Source organism: Arachis hypogaea, chromosome 8 (assembly GCF_003086295.3).
Source record: "Arachis hypogaea cultivar Tifrunner chromosome 8, arahy.Tifrunner.gnm2.J5K5, whole genome shotgun sequence".
NCBI classification, from domain to species: domain Eukaryota; kingdom Viridiplantae; phylum Streptophyta; class Magnoliopsida; order Fabales; family Fabaceae; genus Arachis; species Arachis hypogaea.
Window position 1 is genome coordinate 21,942,991 of NC_092043.1, and position 17,737 is coordinate 21,960,727.

The 17,737-nt window shown below is 35.7% G+C and overlaps 1 protein-coding gene and 1 pseudogene across 1 annotated transcript; one reads left to right on the forward strand and one right to left on the reverse strand.

Moving 5' to 3' along the window:
• Positions 1-2,474: 2,474 nt before the first annotated feature.
• On the reverse strand, positions 2,475-5,451 carry LOC112706484 (ras-related protein RABA5b). Its single transcript, XM_025757797.2, has 2 exons — positions 4,863-5,451; positions 2,475-3,143 (listed from the first exon to the last, which is right to left on the reverse strand). The coding sequence occupies exons 1-2, from the start codon at positions 5,194-5,196 to the stop codon at positions 2,830-2,832; spliced, it is 648 nt and encodes a 215-aa protein (XP_025613582.1). The 5' UTR covers positions 5,197-5,451; the 3' UTR covers positions 2,475-2,829.
• A 3,092-nt stretch (positions 5,452-8,543) lies between these two features.
• LOC140174682 (uncharacterized) lies at positions 8,544-17,187 on the forward strand (annotated as a pseudogene).
• The last annotated feature ends 550 nt before the right edge of the window (positions 17,188-17,737 follow it).

Here is a 17,737-nt window from a genome sequence, read left to right on the forward strand (position 1 = left end):
TTAGCGTCTTAGGTCCATTTGGCCCAATTTTGGGCCAAAACCTTTAAGATTAGCGTCCGATTTTCAATTCTAAATTATTTTTGCCTTTTAAAATAATAAATTCAATTTTCAAAATCTTATTTTTCTTAATACGTGGTATCAGTCAGACTAGAACCGGTACTGCCGGCTTAAGTGCCGGAACGCGATTTTACAAAAGCTTTTCATAAAAGATACATTTTTCCACTCAAAAAAATCTATTGAATTCAAATTTCACCTTTTTATTTTCAAAATATCATTTTTATATTTTTGAACCTATTCTGGGCAGTTAAATTATTATTTTATTAAAACGGTTATTCCGGTTCTTACAAATTGTGCAGATATACAAGGACTAGGAGGAGTCATACAATAAGGTGTCAAAGCTGTTACAAGCACTACAGAGTTATTGTCTTGGAACAATATGTGAGGCCTTACCTTACTATAAAGGATACCTTATGGTCCATGACTGTAGCATGTTCGACAAAGTATTTTGCGCATTTCCGTCTTGTATCGAGGCTTTCAAGCATTGTAAGCCATTTGTTTTTGTCGATGGCATGCATTTATATGGCAAATATAGTAGTGTATTGCTTATTGTAGTGGCACAAGACGGCAACAACAATATCCTTCCTGTTGCTTTTTGCAATTGTAGAGTTTGAAAGTACATAGTCATGGTCTTTCTTCCTGACAAATTTGAGACGACATGTCACCCCACAAGAAGGCCTGTTGATTATATCTGAAAGATCCCAAGCGATCAAAGTTGCACTGAGGGCCGATAATAGTGGTTGGCATCCTCCCAGGGCGTTCTATGCTTTTGTGTTAGACAGAAGGCCGCAAACTTCATGTTTCGTTTCATGTCCGCCGAGGGCAAGCCGTACCTCATAAACACTGCTTATAGTCCAAGCAAGGTTAGGTACGAGTGGTACGTAGATTCCTTGAGAGGTTTGTCGCAAGAGATGGCAGACTGGGCTGGTAGGTTCAACAAAGAAATATGGCTACAACACTGTGACGGCGGTCGCCGGTTTGGTCACATGACAACAAATCTCTCGGAGTGCATCCATATAGTGCTTAAGGGTACACGGTGCTTGCTGATTTCTTCCATCATACGATGCACTCTTGTAAGGCTGCAAAAGTTGTTCGTCACGAAGGGCAGGGAGGCACAAGCACAACTGACGGCTGAAAATTATTTCTCCCAACGGCTAATGGCTGCCGTTGAAAAGAACAGAGAGAGCATCCCGAAGATGCATGTTACTCACTATGACAGACAGGCTTCAGTGTTTGTCGTTGAAGAGTTAGAGCCTTTCGAGGGTTGGTCTCAAGGTTCATTCCGTGTTCGGTCACGGCGGGGACGTGTAACTGTGGCCATTTTCAATCTCTCCATTTTCCATGTCATGTGCTTGCCGCTTGTGCTGCTGCAAGCATTGAGTGGGCTCCATATGTTCATCCGCTGCAGAAGTTCACACATATCTTGTTTATACTATAAACGAGATATACACGTGTCATTCAGTCTGTCTTATATATGTGTAACTGTAAACAAGATAAGACATGCTACGTATTTTTGTAATTATTTTACAAATTATTTATTTTAGTAAATAATTTTTTTTAATTATTTAAAAGAATCCATATATGTAGTGGTGATGGTAATGGTGATAAGAAGAAGAAGAAAGTCATGATGGTGGTACTAATGCCTGGAGTGGTGGTTATAGTATTGATGATGATGACGACGACGACGACGACAGAGGGAGAAAGGCGAATTAGAGATGGTGTGATGATGATGAAGATGATATTATATTAAATAGGATAAAATTGATAAAAATATTTTGACTTAATAATTGATTGTTATAAAATTAATGATAGAGATAAAATTAAAATATATTCTAAATGTTAAGGACAAAATTAAATTGAATTAATCATTGAAAGATATTTTTAAAATTTTTTTAAAAACGTTTAAAAAAATATCTTTTACAAAAAAAAAAGAAATATGTCATCAATGAAGTAACTTAAAATCTAAATAAATGAGATGTTTTGAGGATGTGCATATAATTTGGAGACTCTCATACGATGTAATAGATGGAAGTAGGTGAGAGAGTTTAAGACTAAAAGAGATTTCATATTAAAGTTTATAACAATAGAAAAATATTTGTAACTTGTAAGGAGAAAAGTGAATGCTAATCCTTCGTTCTTGTCTTTACCTATGCCCTTTTAAAGTGATTCTTAAAGAACATATAAAGGATTATTCCTATAGTAAAAATGGAATTTATCTTCACATGAAATCAAAACTATGTAGACAAGACATATAAATCCGTGAATCATGAAAAAAAATATTATAAGCAATTAAGCACTAGTTTTATGTTTATTTTTTTAATATATTTTTTATTTTTTGTGTGAAAGTAATTGACAAAAAATGAAAAAAATAAAATATTTATTTGTTATACCATAATTAAAAAGTGTACAAAAAAATATTAAAAAATATACAAATATCATTTCTCAAAAATAATTTGGTTACATATCTTACTAGTTACTAAGAACACATGCAAAGACCTGATGACCTAAAATACCGAAAGTGCCAAGAAGAGAGAGTTGAAACACACTAATACAGTAATACTAACTAAACAAAATACATGCAAAAGAGTATATAATTTCGCGGTTTCCTTTTCCTTCCACGAAGGGATAAGGATATGGGACCTCAAGAACCTAAATGAATAGAAAAATAAATGACAAAACGGTAGGGAACAATAACCATGTTAAAAGCAGGGAAACTGTCCCAAGAAAATAACTATTGAAATTCCAAACAAGTTTCAAGATCCAAGCTCATCATCAAGAACAACAAGAAAAATTGAACTGATGTTGCTTTGATCCCGCTCCATTGACAAGGCTTACTCGATTCGCAGACAATTCAGCCTTGTGAGAATCAGAACTTAGGACTTTGCGGCTGATGTTGTCGTAAATCTCACGGATAACAGTCTCAAAAGCTATTTGGACATTGGTAGTGTCAAGTGCTGAAGTCTCCATGAAGAACAAACCTTCTGCTTCTGCAAGGTTTTTTCCCTCCTCTACGCTAACCTCCCTGATATTCTCCAAATCACACTTGTTTCCCACCAACATTGTTGCCACAGTGCCATCATTTTGAGCTGCGGTTTATGCAAGAATTAAATTATATATTGCAGTAAAATAAAATACAAACCACTCACCATAACTAAGAACCTTCAGTCATGTCACGGATCATATGGGAAACATAAAAGATGCAAGATTTGGACTGACCCCACCACCATACTCAATCGAATTTAATAAATTAAACTAATATCATTTACCCGCAAAAAACTAAAAATAATAAATAGCTAATATGCGAAATTCGATGCTCGGGTAAATCTGCATATAATACGACAGGTGTCATTATACCAGCAAACTATAACAGAAATTTATTTAATTAGTTCATCCAATCCAGTTTAAACAATTTATTTAGTGAAAAGTAGTTAATCTTGATAAACAGATATCGAGTTCCCTATAAACACTTAGATTTGTGAATATGTTACAAATCTCTAATTTTCCATTATATTCGTTTGTTATTGCAGAAAAAGGTCCTGACGATGGAATGGGGTCGAATATAGTAGCAACTAATTTGCATAATTTAGGCCACCAATTGAGAATTTCTGATTCAAAGCCTAGCGGAAATAAAACAAGATATCCATTAATTAATTCATCAACTTAATGATATGTTAAGATTCCTACTTAAAAATGTGAAATACTAAGATTATTAGTGCATAATCCACACTAATGGCAAGGATAGAATATCCATATTCTACCACTGTAAATAAATCAATCTTCAGGCATATATTTGGCACATCATTTACCAAGCTGCACGCACAATCATTCAATCAATTCGATACCCTTCACCAACTTTTCTTCCAGAAGAGCCTCAACATAATTGATACCTCCCACGCCCATACAAACTCAATGAACACTGATTCAAACTTAAAAATATCCAATCCCTGGTTCCTCTACCTCATCTTCCCATTTTTCCAATAAAGGAACCATATCAAGTACACATGTAGCACCAACTATACTACTTCTAGCCATTAATTGCTAAAGCAAAAAAGGCAGCAAAGAAATATAGAAACCCTACTCTTATCCTTCTCCTTCCTAATCCTAATCCTAAACAATTTTTCCTTTTAACAAAACCCCACCATGTAAATTAAACACACTAAATAGAAGCCCACAATACACAACATCAGTTACTAGCAGCATAATACATAGAAATTAAAAGAAATAAATTATTCTCTTAACCTTTATAGTTTTACCGAATTCATAATTAAATTCCTATAGCTTAAAAGCTTCTGATTGGGATAATATACCATTTTGAATTTTGTGATTAGGTCCTTGTCATGCCAAAAACATTAGAGTTAACAAAAGTGTGAGTATCTCCAATTTGGAGAGGATCATTCGGTTAACTTTTTAGTGTTTTTTGCAGCACATGAATCTAATTACAAAATTAAAAAAATATAAGAATATAATTGGAGACTTTTTAAACTATAAAAACTTAATTACAAATTGAGTAAAAGAGAACTCGACAAAGTAATTTAACCAAAAAAAAAATACAAAAGCCCAGCATATCACATCACAAAGAAATTCTTCGGTCTTAGAGTACATTTAAGTATTTAACACATGTTCAATAAGCATTAAGAAGTTAGAACCACTCCTTTATTTTTAACATTGTAAATTAAAACATAGAGTAAACATTTGTTAAGCACGTATGACATATATGTTCTAAGATGATGCAAGAATACCAAAAAATAAAAATCGACAGTTAAAAGAAAAGAAGGGGAATGAGGGTGAGAGTGTGGGTGACTAACTAGCAAGCTCTTCAAGCCACCTCTTGATGCCGTCAAAGGTGCTCCGGCGACTGATATCATAGACAACGAGAGCACCAACGGCGCCCCTGTAGTATGCAGAGGTAACGGCCCTGAAGCGTTCTTGGCCCGCGGTGTCCCAGATCTGCGCCTTCACCTCCTTCCCCTCGATTTCTACCACCTGTGTTTGGAACTCAACACCAATCGTGGCCTTCGAGTTCGTGTCGAATTCGTTCCTCGCAAACCTCGAAAGCAGGTTCGACTTCCCCACCGCCGAGTCCCCTATTAGGACTATCTTGAACAGGTACTCCTCCCCAACATCTCCATCTTCTTCCATTCTTGCTGCTTCAAAAGAAAGAAAAGAAGATTTCTGTATCAATTGAGTAGCTGTGTTGTGGTAGTGGCGAGAGTAATGTAGTTATGTAGGTAAGCTATGGTTTATTATTTTTTTTTCCTTTTCCCTGCTATTGTAAGGTTTTTACTTTTTACTTTTTACTACAGCTTTTTGGGCATGCCCGCGTGATTGGAGGCGGGATTTTTGTGAACCTTTTTCAGTGGGTTTTTTCATGGCACCTCGCCACTTCGTGGCTCCTCTGAAATGTGCTTGACGTAGTATTTATTATTATTATTATTATTATTTGGTGAATTCTACCTAATTCTTTGAAAAATAGTATATAAATTATTCTTTGTGATGTGTGATATTTTAATTAGTCATTATTTTAACTATAGTTGAGTTATTTTATAATTTATTATTTAAAATAGATAAGAATATAATTTTTTAAAATATCAAAATACTGCTCCGGTAATTGAAGCATTTTGCCACTTATTTATTTTTTTCAGTAGCTTCGATCCTTTCAAACATCGCTGATGTCGTAGTGACAAAAAGCGCCCACGTTGTCATCATCTACTGCCCTCTCACGCAATCTTTCTTTCTTCATCCCTTAACGACGTCGTTGAATTCCTGTCTTCAGTAACTTTATCGTCCTATTTAATATAATCAGCGCCGACGTTATCGCTGTCTCCTATCCTCTTACTCAATACCTCTTTCTGTCGTGGATCGCTCTCTACTAATATAAATAATGTTTATTTTGGTTATTAAATTTTTTCGTTAAAACAAATTTTTATTTAATTACACGATATATGTAAAATATAATATAATAAAATAACTCCATTTAGAGTACTTAAAAGTATAATTGAAATTAGGAAAAACATATTTTTTATCATACATAAATTATTTTAAAAAAGAATAAATTATTAAAATCAATAACACGAATTTAAAATGATAAAATCTAACTTTCTTACAAGTATTTTTATAGTATTTTTCTTCTTTTAATTTTTAATTTATTCGTACTTTATTATTTAATTAATAATTAACTAAATTATTTTTATGAGAAATTATTGTTTATATTATTTTAAAGAAGAGACCAATATAACAATTTAAAAAATAATATAAAAATAATTTTTAAATAAAAAATAGATAATATTAAAATTTTTAAATACAAAAGTAAATTATATAGATAGATATGTATTTCATATTTATATCCCGCTAGGGAGACAATGGACTATTGAGTTACAAAATGAACCAAGGATCGAATAGTATGTCATAATACCACTCATCCTAAAAGCTTCAACCGATAGAAAACTGTAACACTAATAATTATATCTTTAATATTTCCTAAACCTCTATTGTACATATTGTATAAATATTTCATTGACTTTTCATACTTTCCCTTTAATTATACTTTTAAATACTTTGAATAGATTTATTTTATTATATTATATTTTACATATAAATATTTGTTCCATCACGTAATTAAATAAAGATATATTTTTTTAATAAAAAATTTAATAACCAAATTAACCATTAATTATGTGGGTAAGCAGTGATCCATGCAAAAAGAGGCGCTGGCTATACTGGAAAGGACGGCAAAAGAGAGATTGTGTGGGAGGGCAGTAGATGACGATGATGTCGGCGCTTCTTGTCACGAACGCGACGATGCTTGGAAGGACTGAATCTAGGTGATGAAGTGATGAAGAAAGAATAAAGGAGTGGAAATGTGCTTCAATTAACCGAGTGGAGTTTTGATATTTTAAGAAATTATATCATTTCCAATCTCAAATAATAAATTATAAAATAACCTAATTATGGTTAAGATAAGAACCAATTCCAATCTGACATATATGTTATTTTAGAGGGAATTAGGTAGCATTCGCCTTATTATTACTATTGGAGAAAAAGATAAATTGATACTTTTTTTGTCTTCCGTGATTTAAGTTTTTGATAATTTAAAAATACATTTAAATTTCTAATTTTTTTTAAAATAGGAATCACGCTTGATTTTTTCGTTGAATCTGATAGACTCAAGTGAACGCGACCAATATGTTCAAGTTTTTAAAAGGTCAAAAATGTGAGTGTATTTTCAAATTCTCAAAAGCTTAAATGTCTGTCGTAAAGTCAATAACCTATTTGTTCTTTTCTTTTACTATTATTCTCTTATTATTATCATTATATTTTAGTGGTGTCAATTCGTTTGGTTCTATAAAGCTTAGGCTCTATTTTACAGGGTAAAAGAATAAAGGATCATGTAATTAATAGGACCAAATCTTTTTTTTTTAACCTTACTCTTTCAATAAAGCTATTGAAAGTTATTGGCTTCTTTTATCCGTTATCATTTTGTATTATAAAAAATAACGAAACTGAAAAATAGATATCAAACTATATACAAAGAAAGAAAATATTTTTAAATCACTATTTTTCTTTTTTTAAAAGTGCTATAATTTTGTATAAATACCAAGCACCAAAACCACCTCCATGAACAAAAATAAAATGATTCGTCTTGAGATCATCAATATTTATACCCTGTCAAATTGATAAGAAAAGAAGAACTCTTATTATTTGAGTTCTAAGAAAAATAAGAACTAAATAATCATAGTTTGCTCTAATAGCAATATACCAATTTTTGCAATAGATAAAAAATAAATAAGTGAATAAACACATTTAACAGAATCTGAATCAAAGAAGCTAAAAATTCTTAATACATTTTATTTGTTTGAAAATGACACTACATATTCATTGTATCCTCAATACTTAAATTCTGAATGTCAATTATTATTTTAAAAGTCATATCTTTGTCACCATAATGTTTCAGTTTTGTGATAAGAGAGAGCCAAAACAAGGTTACCTTCAAAATTATACACAACTTACAGTAGAAAACACTTGAAAGGTCATCAAACCTCACATCCTCAATTCAATGAATGAAACGCAACATATTTGAATAATTGAATTATTAATAATTGACAAAAATAGATAAAAATAAATAACAGAAGCTTAATCATGATTCATGTTACTGATTTTGTTAATAATTAACTGCTAACTTAGATAAAACTTATGCATTAACAAGCCCAACCCACAAATAAAATAATTTCATAAGGGATCAATTCAAATACATTAATTATCTTCTTGTCAAGTTGAATGTTTCTATCATTCAAATTATCTTAGTTTGGTGTCTCAATTCCTCATCTTCCGAAGTGCAACTTGTTAAGGCAATCCAAGAGTGGAAAAAGGTAAGAGTGGTAAGCTCATCAGAGGGTAAAAGCCAGGTATTGAGTGAAACACGAGTGTCCTATTCCTAGTGATACACGTGAGAAGAGTGCTGCAAGGTTTTTTCTTTTATAGGTTCATTGATGGCTAACACTGAAGGGAACCCCGATCCACAACTAACTTTCCGTCTCGACGCATTTGCCAACATCCTTACAGGGATTCAACAACGTCTTGATGACATGGATTCTCGAATTAACTCTTTTTCCCCTGGGCGAAAAGCACGGTCACGAGAATCTATTCATAATAATTCTACGGAGTCTGAGGAGGAGACTTCATCTAGATCCCGGCATCATAGACAACCGATAGATGTTGATAATAGCCTTAATGCTATCAAGATGCGCATCCCAGAATTTAAAGGCAGAAGTGACCTTGAGGCGTACCTGGAATGGAAATGCAAGGTAGAGCTCCTATTTTAGTGTCATAACTATACTGATGTAAAAAAGGTAAGGCTAGCGGCTGTCGAATTCTCAAATTATGCCCTTGTCTGGTGGGCCGAGCTAGACAAACAGAGGAGGCAGAATAAAAAACCACCAATTCTATCTTGGAAAAAGATGAAGAAGGTCATGCGACAACAGTTTGTCCCTTCTTACTACTACAGGGAGCTACATCAACGGCTCCAACGGTTATACCAAGGTTCTAGGTCTGTAGATGAGTATCATAAGGAGATGGAGATGCTGCTAATCCAAGCAAACATTGAGGAGGAGTCTGAGGCTACTATGGCACGTTTCTTGAGTGGGCTGAACCGAGACATTGCAAATACTGTAGAATATTTCCCATTTGTGACTATGGAAGACTTGGTGAACCTAGCTATCAAAGTGGAAAGACAGCAAAAGGCAAAAGGGCTGCGTAATTCTACTTCAAGGTGGGATTCGAGAGGTGCTAATTTCAGGGAGAAGACTGGATCCAAACCTATCGAATCAAAGGAGAAGCCCACAGAGCAGCACAGGAAACCACACACACCTAATTCCACTTCTAAACCTCCTACACGGCATCGTGATATTACCTGCTTTAAGTTCCGCGGATTAGGCCATTATGCTTCCGAGTGTCCAAATAAAAGGACCATGGTAATTAAAGCAAATGATATTTTCTCAGAATCTGATAACTCAAATGGGTATGAAGACATGCCACATGCGGATGATGCTACAGATAATGAAGATATAGTTGAGTATGCTGTTAGTGGCGAGCCCTTGTTACTAGGCGGATCTTAAATGTACAAGCCAAGGATAATCGTCTAGAACAGCGAGAGAACATCTTTCATACAAAATTTTTATTGGGAGGTAAGGTTAGACTCATGATCATTGATGCTGGAAGTCATACAAACGTTGCTAGCTCTACTTTGATCACAAAATTGGGGTTGAAATGCACCAAACACCCTAACCCTTACAAACTGGAGTGGCTAAGTGATGTTGGTGAGTTGAAGGTTATGAAGCAAGCCCGCATACAGTTTTCTATTGGGAGATATAGTGACAAGGTACTTTGTGACGTGGTTCCCATGCAGGCTTGTCATCTACTCCTAGGCCGTCCATGGCAGTATGATAGGAAGGTGGTCCATGATGGTTTTACAAACTGATACTCCTTCACCTATCTTGGGAAGAAGATTATCCTTGCACCTTTGACACCTAAAGAAGTGTACCTGGAGCAACTGAGCATGCGCAAATCTATTAAAGAGTCTTTAGGATGTGAGAAAATTGAAAAACAAGGGGTAAAGAGAGGGCTTTGAGAGATGAAACGTGTGAAAAAAAGAGTCAGGGTCTGAGTGAAAAAGAGAATTCTAAAAGAGAAGCATATGTGGAGAGTGAGAGTGCTCACAAAATATGCTTTTATGCCAAAGAGAGGGATCTAAAGCATGCTAGTTTAGGAAAAAAAGCATTGGTGTTAGTACGATTTAGAGAGTCTTTACTTTCTACCATTGAAACTAACCATAACCTGCCTAGTACTTTTATTTCACTCTTGCAGGAATTTGGCGATGTATTTCCGGATGAGTTGCCCTCAGGTTTACTGATGACATGTCATCATATACCTATTTTTCTATGCTTTTTCATACAAGAAATTGATGATTTGTGCTTAAATATTGAATGCTTTTGTGCTTAAATGATATATTTTCTTGATCTTTTAATTTTATAAATCTTGTAGGAAATAAGAAAAAAAAGAAGCAAAGAAGCACAAAATAAGCTAAAAAGGAGAAAAAAAGAGCTTTGGGGCACACTTTGAAGTTGGAGCACACTTTGGAGCCTTAGGCCATGCTTTTAAAAGCATGGGGCCCAAGACCAAATCAAAGAAGAAAGCAACCAGCACGCACACTGCTCTGCCCTTGCCAAGAGCAGGGCAATATCATGATGCAAAGTGAGGTTGGAAGCAAATTTTTGCTAAGTTAAAATCTGGGCGTTCACAACATGACCATGCCTACTTCAAAGGGCTATAACTTGAGCTACAGACGTCCAAATGATGTGCTTTCAGTTGCGTTGGAAAGCTGACATTCAGAGCTTTCCAACGATATATAGCACTCCATATTTGGTGTACAATTGGCGCATGAGTGAAAGGCATCTTTAAGGGCCAAAAATAAGCAAAAATAAACCAAAGTGCTTCCACCAAGGTTCGAAGCTGGAGCCTCACTCCAAAGCAAAGTAGCGCTCATTATTCTGCTCTGCCCTCTTGGAGAGCAGGGCAATGTCATGCACTCTTCATAAAAATTCAAGGAAAATTGTTTCCCCAAATGCTTTCACCAAGGCTTGAACTTGGGACCTCCCCTTGGAAGCACCAATGCGCTGCCCACAAGGAGAGCAGAGCAACATTCCTTGGTGCATGGCACGCATGCTTGGCGCACACAAGGGAGCTTGGGCGTGTGCATCACAGCACGGGCAGAGGCAAGGCGCGCACAAGACACCACTGCCCCGCTCTCCACAAGAGCAGAGCAGCCTCCTGGGAGCAACATATGGGCCAAAATCAACCAAAATTCAATTAAAAATTCATTTTAATTCAATTTTCCACCAAATCAAAAAGCCCACTCAACATGACTCAAAGGCACACAGAGAAGCTAGATTAGGAATTTCATTTTGTGAATTTGTTTTCAATTTCAATTTCATTTATTTTCATTTTGTAAAAAGCCTATATAAAGGCATCACTCTCATTTCAGAGGGGAGCTCGATTAAAAAGGCTGGCTCCACTAGGGAGCATTAGGAGTAGAGAGCTCTCTCCTTTAATTTTCATTTCTATTTTGAATCTTGGATTGAGAATTGGAGGAATTCTGTTTCATTCTTGATCTAAGTTTGCTCTTTGTTGATTTTCTGCATAATTCAGTGAATTGAGTTTTGGATCCACGTTTTTCTCTACTGCCTTCATCTTTCTTTCTTCTTCAATCTGCCTGCTGTTGAATCAAGGAAGGGCTTGAGATCTAGACTTGTTTTCTAGTCTCTTTGATTCTCTGAGATCTTCATTTGTCTCTTTAAATTTCACAATTGAGCTTAATTACATTCTGTGTTGCTTCTTCAAGCAATTTTCCATTTCTGTTTAAATCTGCTGCACTTATTTCATCTTTTACTCCTCTGCTTGATTGCTCTTTACATTTTCTTGTAGAATTTTAAATTCCCTACACCCAATCCCCTTTACATTTAATGCAATTTATATTTCTTGTCATTTAAGTTTCTGAAATTTACATTGCTTGCTCTTTAAGTTTCTGCCCATTTATATTCTGCAATTTTAATTTCCCTGCAATTTTACATTCTACTGCAACAATTCTCACTCACCAATGTTAGCTTGACTAAACTAATCACCCACTAAAGTTTCTTGATCCATCAATCCCTGTGGGATCGACCTCACTCTTGTGAGTTATTACTACTTGATGCGACCCGGTACACTTGCCGGTTGGATCTATGTGTTTGGAAATTAGTTTTTCCATAAAAACACCATCAAGTTTTTGGCGCCGTTGCCGGGGACGACTCGGGTTCGATCCCTGGCAATGGCGCCAAAAACTTGATGGTGTTTTTGTGGAAAAAGAAATTTCCAAACACATAGATCCAACCGACAAGTGTACCGGGTCGCATCAAGTAGTAATAACTCACTTAGAGTGAGGTAGATACCACAGGGATTGATGGATCAAGCAACTTTAGTGGGTGATTAGTGTAGTTAAGCTAACATTGAAGTGGAATTGAGTGAAATTGTAGCCAATAGAAAGTAAATGGCAGGGAATTAAAAGTGCAGAATAATTAAATTGCTAAAACTTAAAGAGCAAGAAAGTAAAAGAGCTGAAACTTAAATTGCAAGAAAAGTAAATTGCAGAAACTTAAAGTGCGAGAAATGTAGATTAATTGAAGAATAAAAGGGAATTGGGTGCTGGGATTTCAGAAATTAAACAAGAGAGCATAAGTAGCAATCAAACAGAGAAGTGGAAGATGAAATAAGTGCAGCAGATTTAAACAGAAATGGAAAATTGCTTGAAGAAGCAACATAGAATGTAATTAAGCTCAATTGTGAAATTTAAAGAGACAAATGAAGATCTCAGGGAATCAAAGAGACTAGAAAATAAGTTTAGATCTCAAGCCCTTCCTTGATTCAACAGCAGGCAGATTGAAGAAGAAAGAAAGATGAAGGCAGTAGAGAAAAACATGGATCCAAAACTCAATTCACTGAATTATGCAGAAAATCAACAAAGAGCAATCTTAGATCAAGAATGAAACAGAATTCCTTCATTTCTCAATTCAAGATTTAAAATAGAAATGAAAATTAAAGGAGAGAGCTCTCTACTCCTAATGCTCCCTGGTGGAGCCAGCCTTTTTAATCGAGCTCCCCTCTGAAATGAGAGTGCTGCCTTTATATAGGCTTTTTACAAAATGAAAATAAAATGAAATTAAAATTAAAATTAAAAACAAATTCACAAAATGAAATTTCTAATCTAGCTTCTCTGTGTGCCTTTGAGTCATGTTGAGTGGGCTTTTTGATTTGGTGGAGAATTGAATTAAAATGAAATTTTAATTGAATTTTGGTTGATTTTGGCCCATATGTTGCTCCTAGGAGGCTGCTCTGCTCTTGTGGAAAGGGGGGCAGTGGTGTCTTGTGCGCGCCTTGCCTCTGCCCGTGCTATGATGCGCACGCCCAAGCTCCCTTGTGTGCGCCAAGCATGCATGCCATGCACCAAGGAATGTTGCTCTGCTCTCCTTGTGGGCAGCGCATTGGTGCTTCCAAGGGAAGGTCCCAAGTTCAAGCCTTGGTGAAAGCATTTGGGGAAACAATTTTCCTTGAATTTTTATGAAGAGTGCACGACATTGTCCTGCTCTCCAAGAGGGCAGAATAGAATAATGAGTGCTACTTTGCTTTGGAGTGAGGCTCCAGCTTCGAACCTTGGTGAAAGCACTTTGGTTTATTTTTGCTTATTTTTGGCCCTTAAAGATGCCTTTCACTCATGCCCCAATTTTACGCCAAATATTGATTTCTATATATTGTTGGAAAGCTCTGAATGTCAGCTTTCCAACGCAACTGAAAGCACATCAATTGGACATCTGTAGCTCAAGTTATAGCCCTTTGAAGTAGGCATCGTCATGCTGTGAACGCCCAGATTTTAACTAAGCGAAAATTTGCTTCCAGCCTCACTTTGCATCATGATATTGCCCTGCTCTTGGCAAGGGCAGAGTAGTGTGCGTGCTGGTTGCTTTCTTCTTTGATTTAGTCATGGGCCACGCTTTTAAAAGCGTGGCCTAAGGCTCCAAAGTGTGCTCCAACTTCAAAGTGTGCCCCAAAGCTCTTTTTTTCTCATTTTTAGCTTATTTTGTGCTTCTTTGCTTCTTTTTCTTCTTATTTCCTACAAGATTTATAAAATTAAAAGATCAAGAAAATATATCATTTAAGCACAAAATCATTCAATATTTAAGCACAAATCATCAATTTCTTGTATGAAAAAAAATAGAAAAATAGGTATATGATGACATGTCATCATTTACCTCCATTACGAGGCATTGAACATCAGATTGACTTTATCCCCAGATCAAGCATTCTTAACCGGCCAGCTTACCGGACCAATCCTAAGGAGACGAAGGAACTGCAACGGCAAGTCGAGGACTTTTTGGCTAAGGGTTTTGTGAGAGAAAGCATGAATCCTTGTGCTGTTTCGGTACTATTGGTGCCCAAGAAGGATGGCTCATGGAGGATGTGTGTTGACTGCAAAGCTGTAAATAAGATTACGGTAAAGTATCACCATCATATTCCTAGACTTGATGATATGCTTGATGAATTGCATGGTTCTGTTATTTTTACTAAAATAGATTTAAGGAGTGGTTATCATCAAATACGAATGAAACTTGGTGATGAATGGAAAACAGCTTTCAAAACTAAATATGGTTTGTATGAGTGGTTAGTTATGCCATTTGGTTTGACTAATGCGCCTAGTACATTCATGAGACTAATGAATCATGTTTTGCAAGAGTTTTTAGGTAAATGTGTGGTTGTTTATTTTGATGATATCCTTATCTACAGTAAATGTCTTGACGATCATATTTTGCATGTTCAATCTGTTTTCGAGGTACTTAGAAAGGAAAAATTGTATGCTAATCTCCAAAAGTGCTCGTTTTGTCTGAGTAAAGTCGTATTCCTAGGTTTTGTTATAAGTTCTGCAGGAATTGAGGTAGATAACAAGAAGGTGAAGGCTATTATAGAATGGCCCACACCTCAGAGTGTCTCTGATGTTAGAAGTTTTCATGGTCTTGCGGGTTTTTATCAGAGGTTTGTTAAAGATTTTTCTAGTATTGCTGCACCTTTAACTGAAATCATCAAGAAACATGTCAACTTTAAATGGGATCAGGAACAAGAACTTACCTTTAACACCTTGAAAGATTTATTGTGTTCTGCCCACATTCTTATTTTACCAGATTTTTCTAAAACTTTTGAAATCAAATGTGATGCTTCCGGAATTGGTATAGGTGCTGTTTTGATGCAGGAAAAGCGAGCAATTGCCTATTTCAGTGAGAAGTTGAATGGGGCCACCTCAACTACTCCACTTATGATACAAAGCTTTATGCCTTGGTGCGAGCTTTGGAAGTGTGGCAGCATTATTCGCTACCAAAGGAATTTGTGGTACATACTGACCATGAATCCCTCAAACACTTGAAGGGCCCAGGGAAGCTGAACAAGAGACATGCAAAATGGATAGAATTCCTTGAATCCTTTCCATATGTAATCGCCTATAAGCAAGGTAAAGAGAATGTGGTTGCTGATGCATTATCTAGAAGGTATTCCTTAATCACAACCCTTACTTCTAAACTATTAGGTTTTGAGTGTATGAAGGAATTGTATGCAACTGGTTCTGCTTTTGCCTCTATCTATTCTGCATGTGAACATGGTGCATATAACAAATTCTATAAGCATGATGGCTTTCTTTTTCGGGGTAATAGGATTTGTGTACCTACTTGTTCTATTAGGGAGTTACTTGTTCTAGAATCACACAGTGGGGGTTTGATGGGTCATTTTGGTGTGCATAAGACTTTGGATGTTTTATTTGAGCATTTTTACTGGCCCTACATGCGTAAAGATGTTGAGAAATTTTGTGCTAAATGCATTGCATGTAAACAAGCTAAATCTAAGTCTTTACCACATGGTTTGTATACTCCTTTACCTGTTCCTGTGCATCCATGGGTTGATATTTCTATGGATTTTGTTCTTGGTTTGCCTAGAACTAGGAGAGGTCAAGATAGCATTTTTGTTGTGGTAGATAGATTTAGTAAAATGGCTCATTTCATTACTTGCCATAAAACTGATGATGCCACACATATTTATAACCTATTCTTTCGAGAAGACTTACATGGTGTTCTCCAAACTATTGTTTCTGATCGTGATGTCAAATTCTTAAGTCACTTTTGGAAAGTTTTGTGGAGTAAGCTGGGAATAAAATTGTTATACTCAACTACTTGTCACCCTCAAACTGATGGTCAAATTGAAGTCGTAAATAGGACATTGGGAACCTTATTGCGTGCTGTTGTTGGTAAGAATTTGAAAACCTGGGAAGATTGTTTACCTTTTATTGAGTTTGCTTATAACAGGACAATCCATTCTTCTACTGGTTTTTCACCCTTTGAACTTGTCTATGGTTTTAATCCTCTCACTGTCTTAGATTTAATGCCTTTACCTTTGAGTGATCTTATTAGTTTAGATGGAGCTAGAAAGGCTGAGAAAATTAAAGCAATACATGCAAAGGCTCGTGACCTAATTGAGAGGAAGAACAAAACCACGGCTGAAAGGGTTAACAAAAACCGAAAGCATATAGTCTTTGAACCAGGAGATTGGGTTTGGGTACATTTGAGGAAGGAGAGATTTCCTGCTCTGAGGAAGACTAAACTTGATTCTAGAGGGAATGGCCCATTCCAAGTGCTTGAGAAGATCAATGACAACGCCTACAAGATTGACCTACCAGGTGAGTATAATGTCTCTGCTACTTTCAATGTTTATGATCTCTCTCCTTTTGATATGGACACAGATTCGAGGACGAATCTGTTTTAGGAAGGAGGGAATGATACATGCTCGGAAAGACAACAGGGGCATTATAAGACAAAAGGGCAGAATGGGAATTTCACACTTCCAGAGGGCCCCATCACTAGAGCACGTGCAAAGAAGCTCAAGGAGAGTTTTGGGAACATGGCAGCGCTTATGTATATGGAGTTACATCAAGTTCTAACCAAGGAAGAATGGGCAAGGCCCATTGGGCTAAGTCAGGACAACAAGAAGCCCAATAATGCTTTCCGAATTTAGTGGGAGGCATAATTTATCTTTAAATTTCGAAATTCTAGACTTTTGTTTTAGTTTGTTACGTGGTCAAAAGTTTGTTAGAAGACTTATTTTAAATCTGCTATGCTTAGTAGCATTTTTAGGGATTTTAAATTCAAATCAAATCTGATCTAATCTAATAAGATCAAATCTGATTTAAATTAGTTATCATATCTTTAGGATTTTAAAATTTAAATCAAATCTAATCTAATCCAATAAGATCAAATCTGATTTAAATTAGTTATCTTATCTTTTAGTTAATTGTTAGGTGCCTATTTAAACACCTTTGGTGAGACAATTTACATAATTTTGATGAATAAATTTCAGTTGCTTTTAAGCACTTTTTATTGTGTGAGAAGTGAGGTGAGTGATTTGCTTCACGTGTTGCATGAGGAAGATTGGAGGATCCAACACTAAGGTGATTTGCGTGGTGGTTTCTTTCAGTTTTCGCCCCTCATATCTAGGTTGTCAAGGACAAGTTCTTTGAAGGTCTAGTAGGGAATCCTTTCCGGTGACCTAGGTTGCTAAGAACAGG

Excerpts from the sequence above, each read along its gene's own strand:
- LOC112706484 (XM_025757797.2), bottom strand. The coding sequence starts at position 5,196 with ATGGAAGAAGATGGAGATGTTGGGGAGGAGTACCTGTTCAAGATAGTC. Across the intron at positions 3,144-4,862 it reads GTGGCTTGAAGAGCTTGCTA|CTCAAAATGATGGCACTGTG; the intron begins GTTAGTCACCCA and ends CATAAACCGCAG.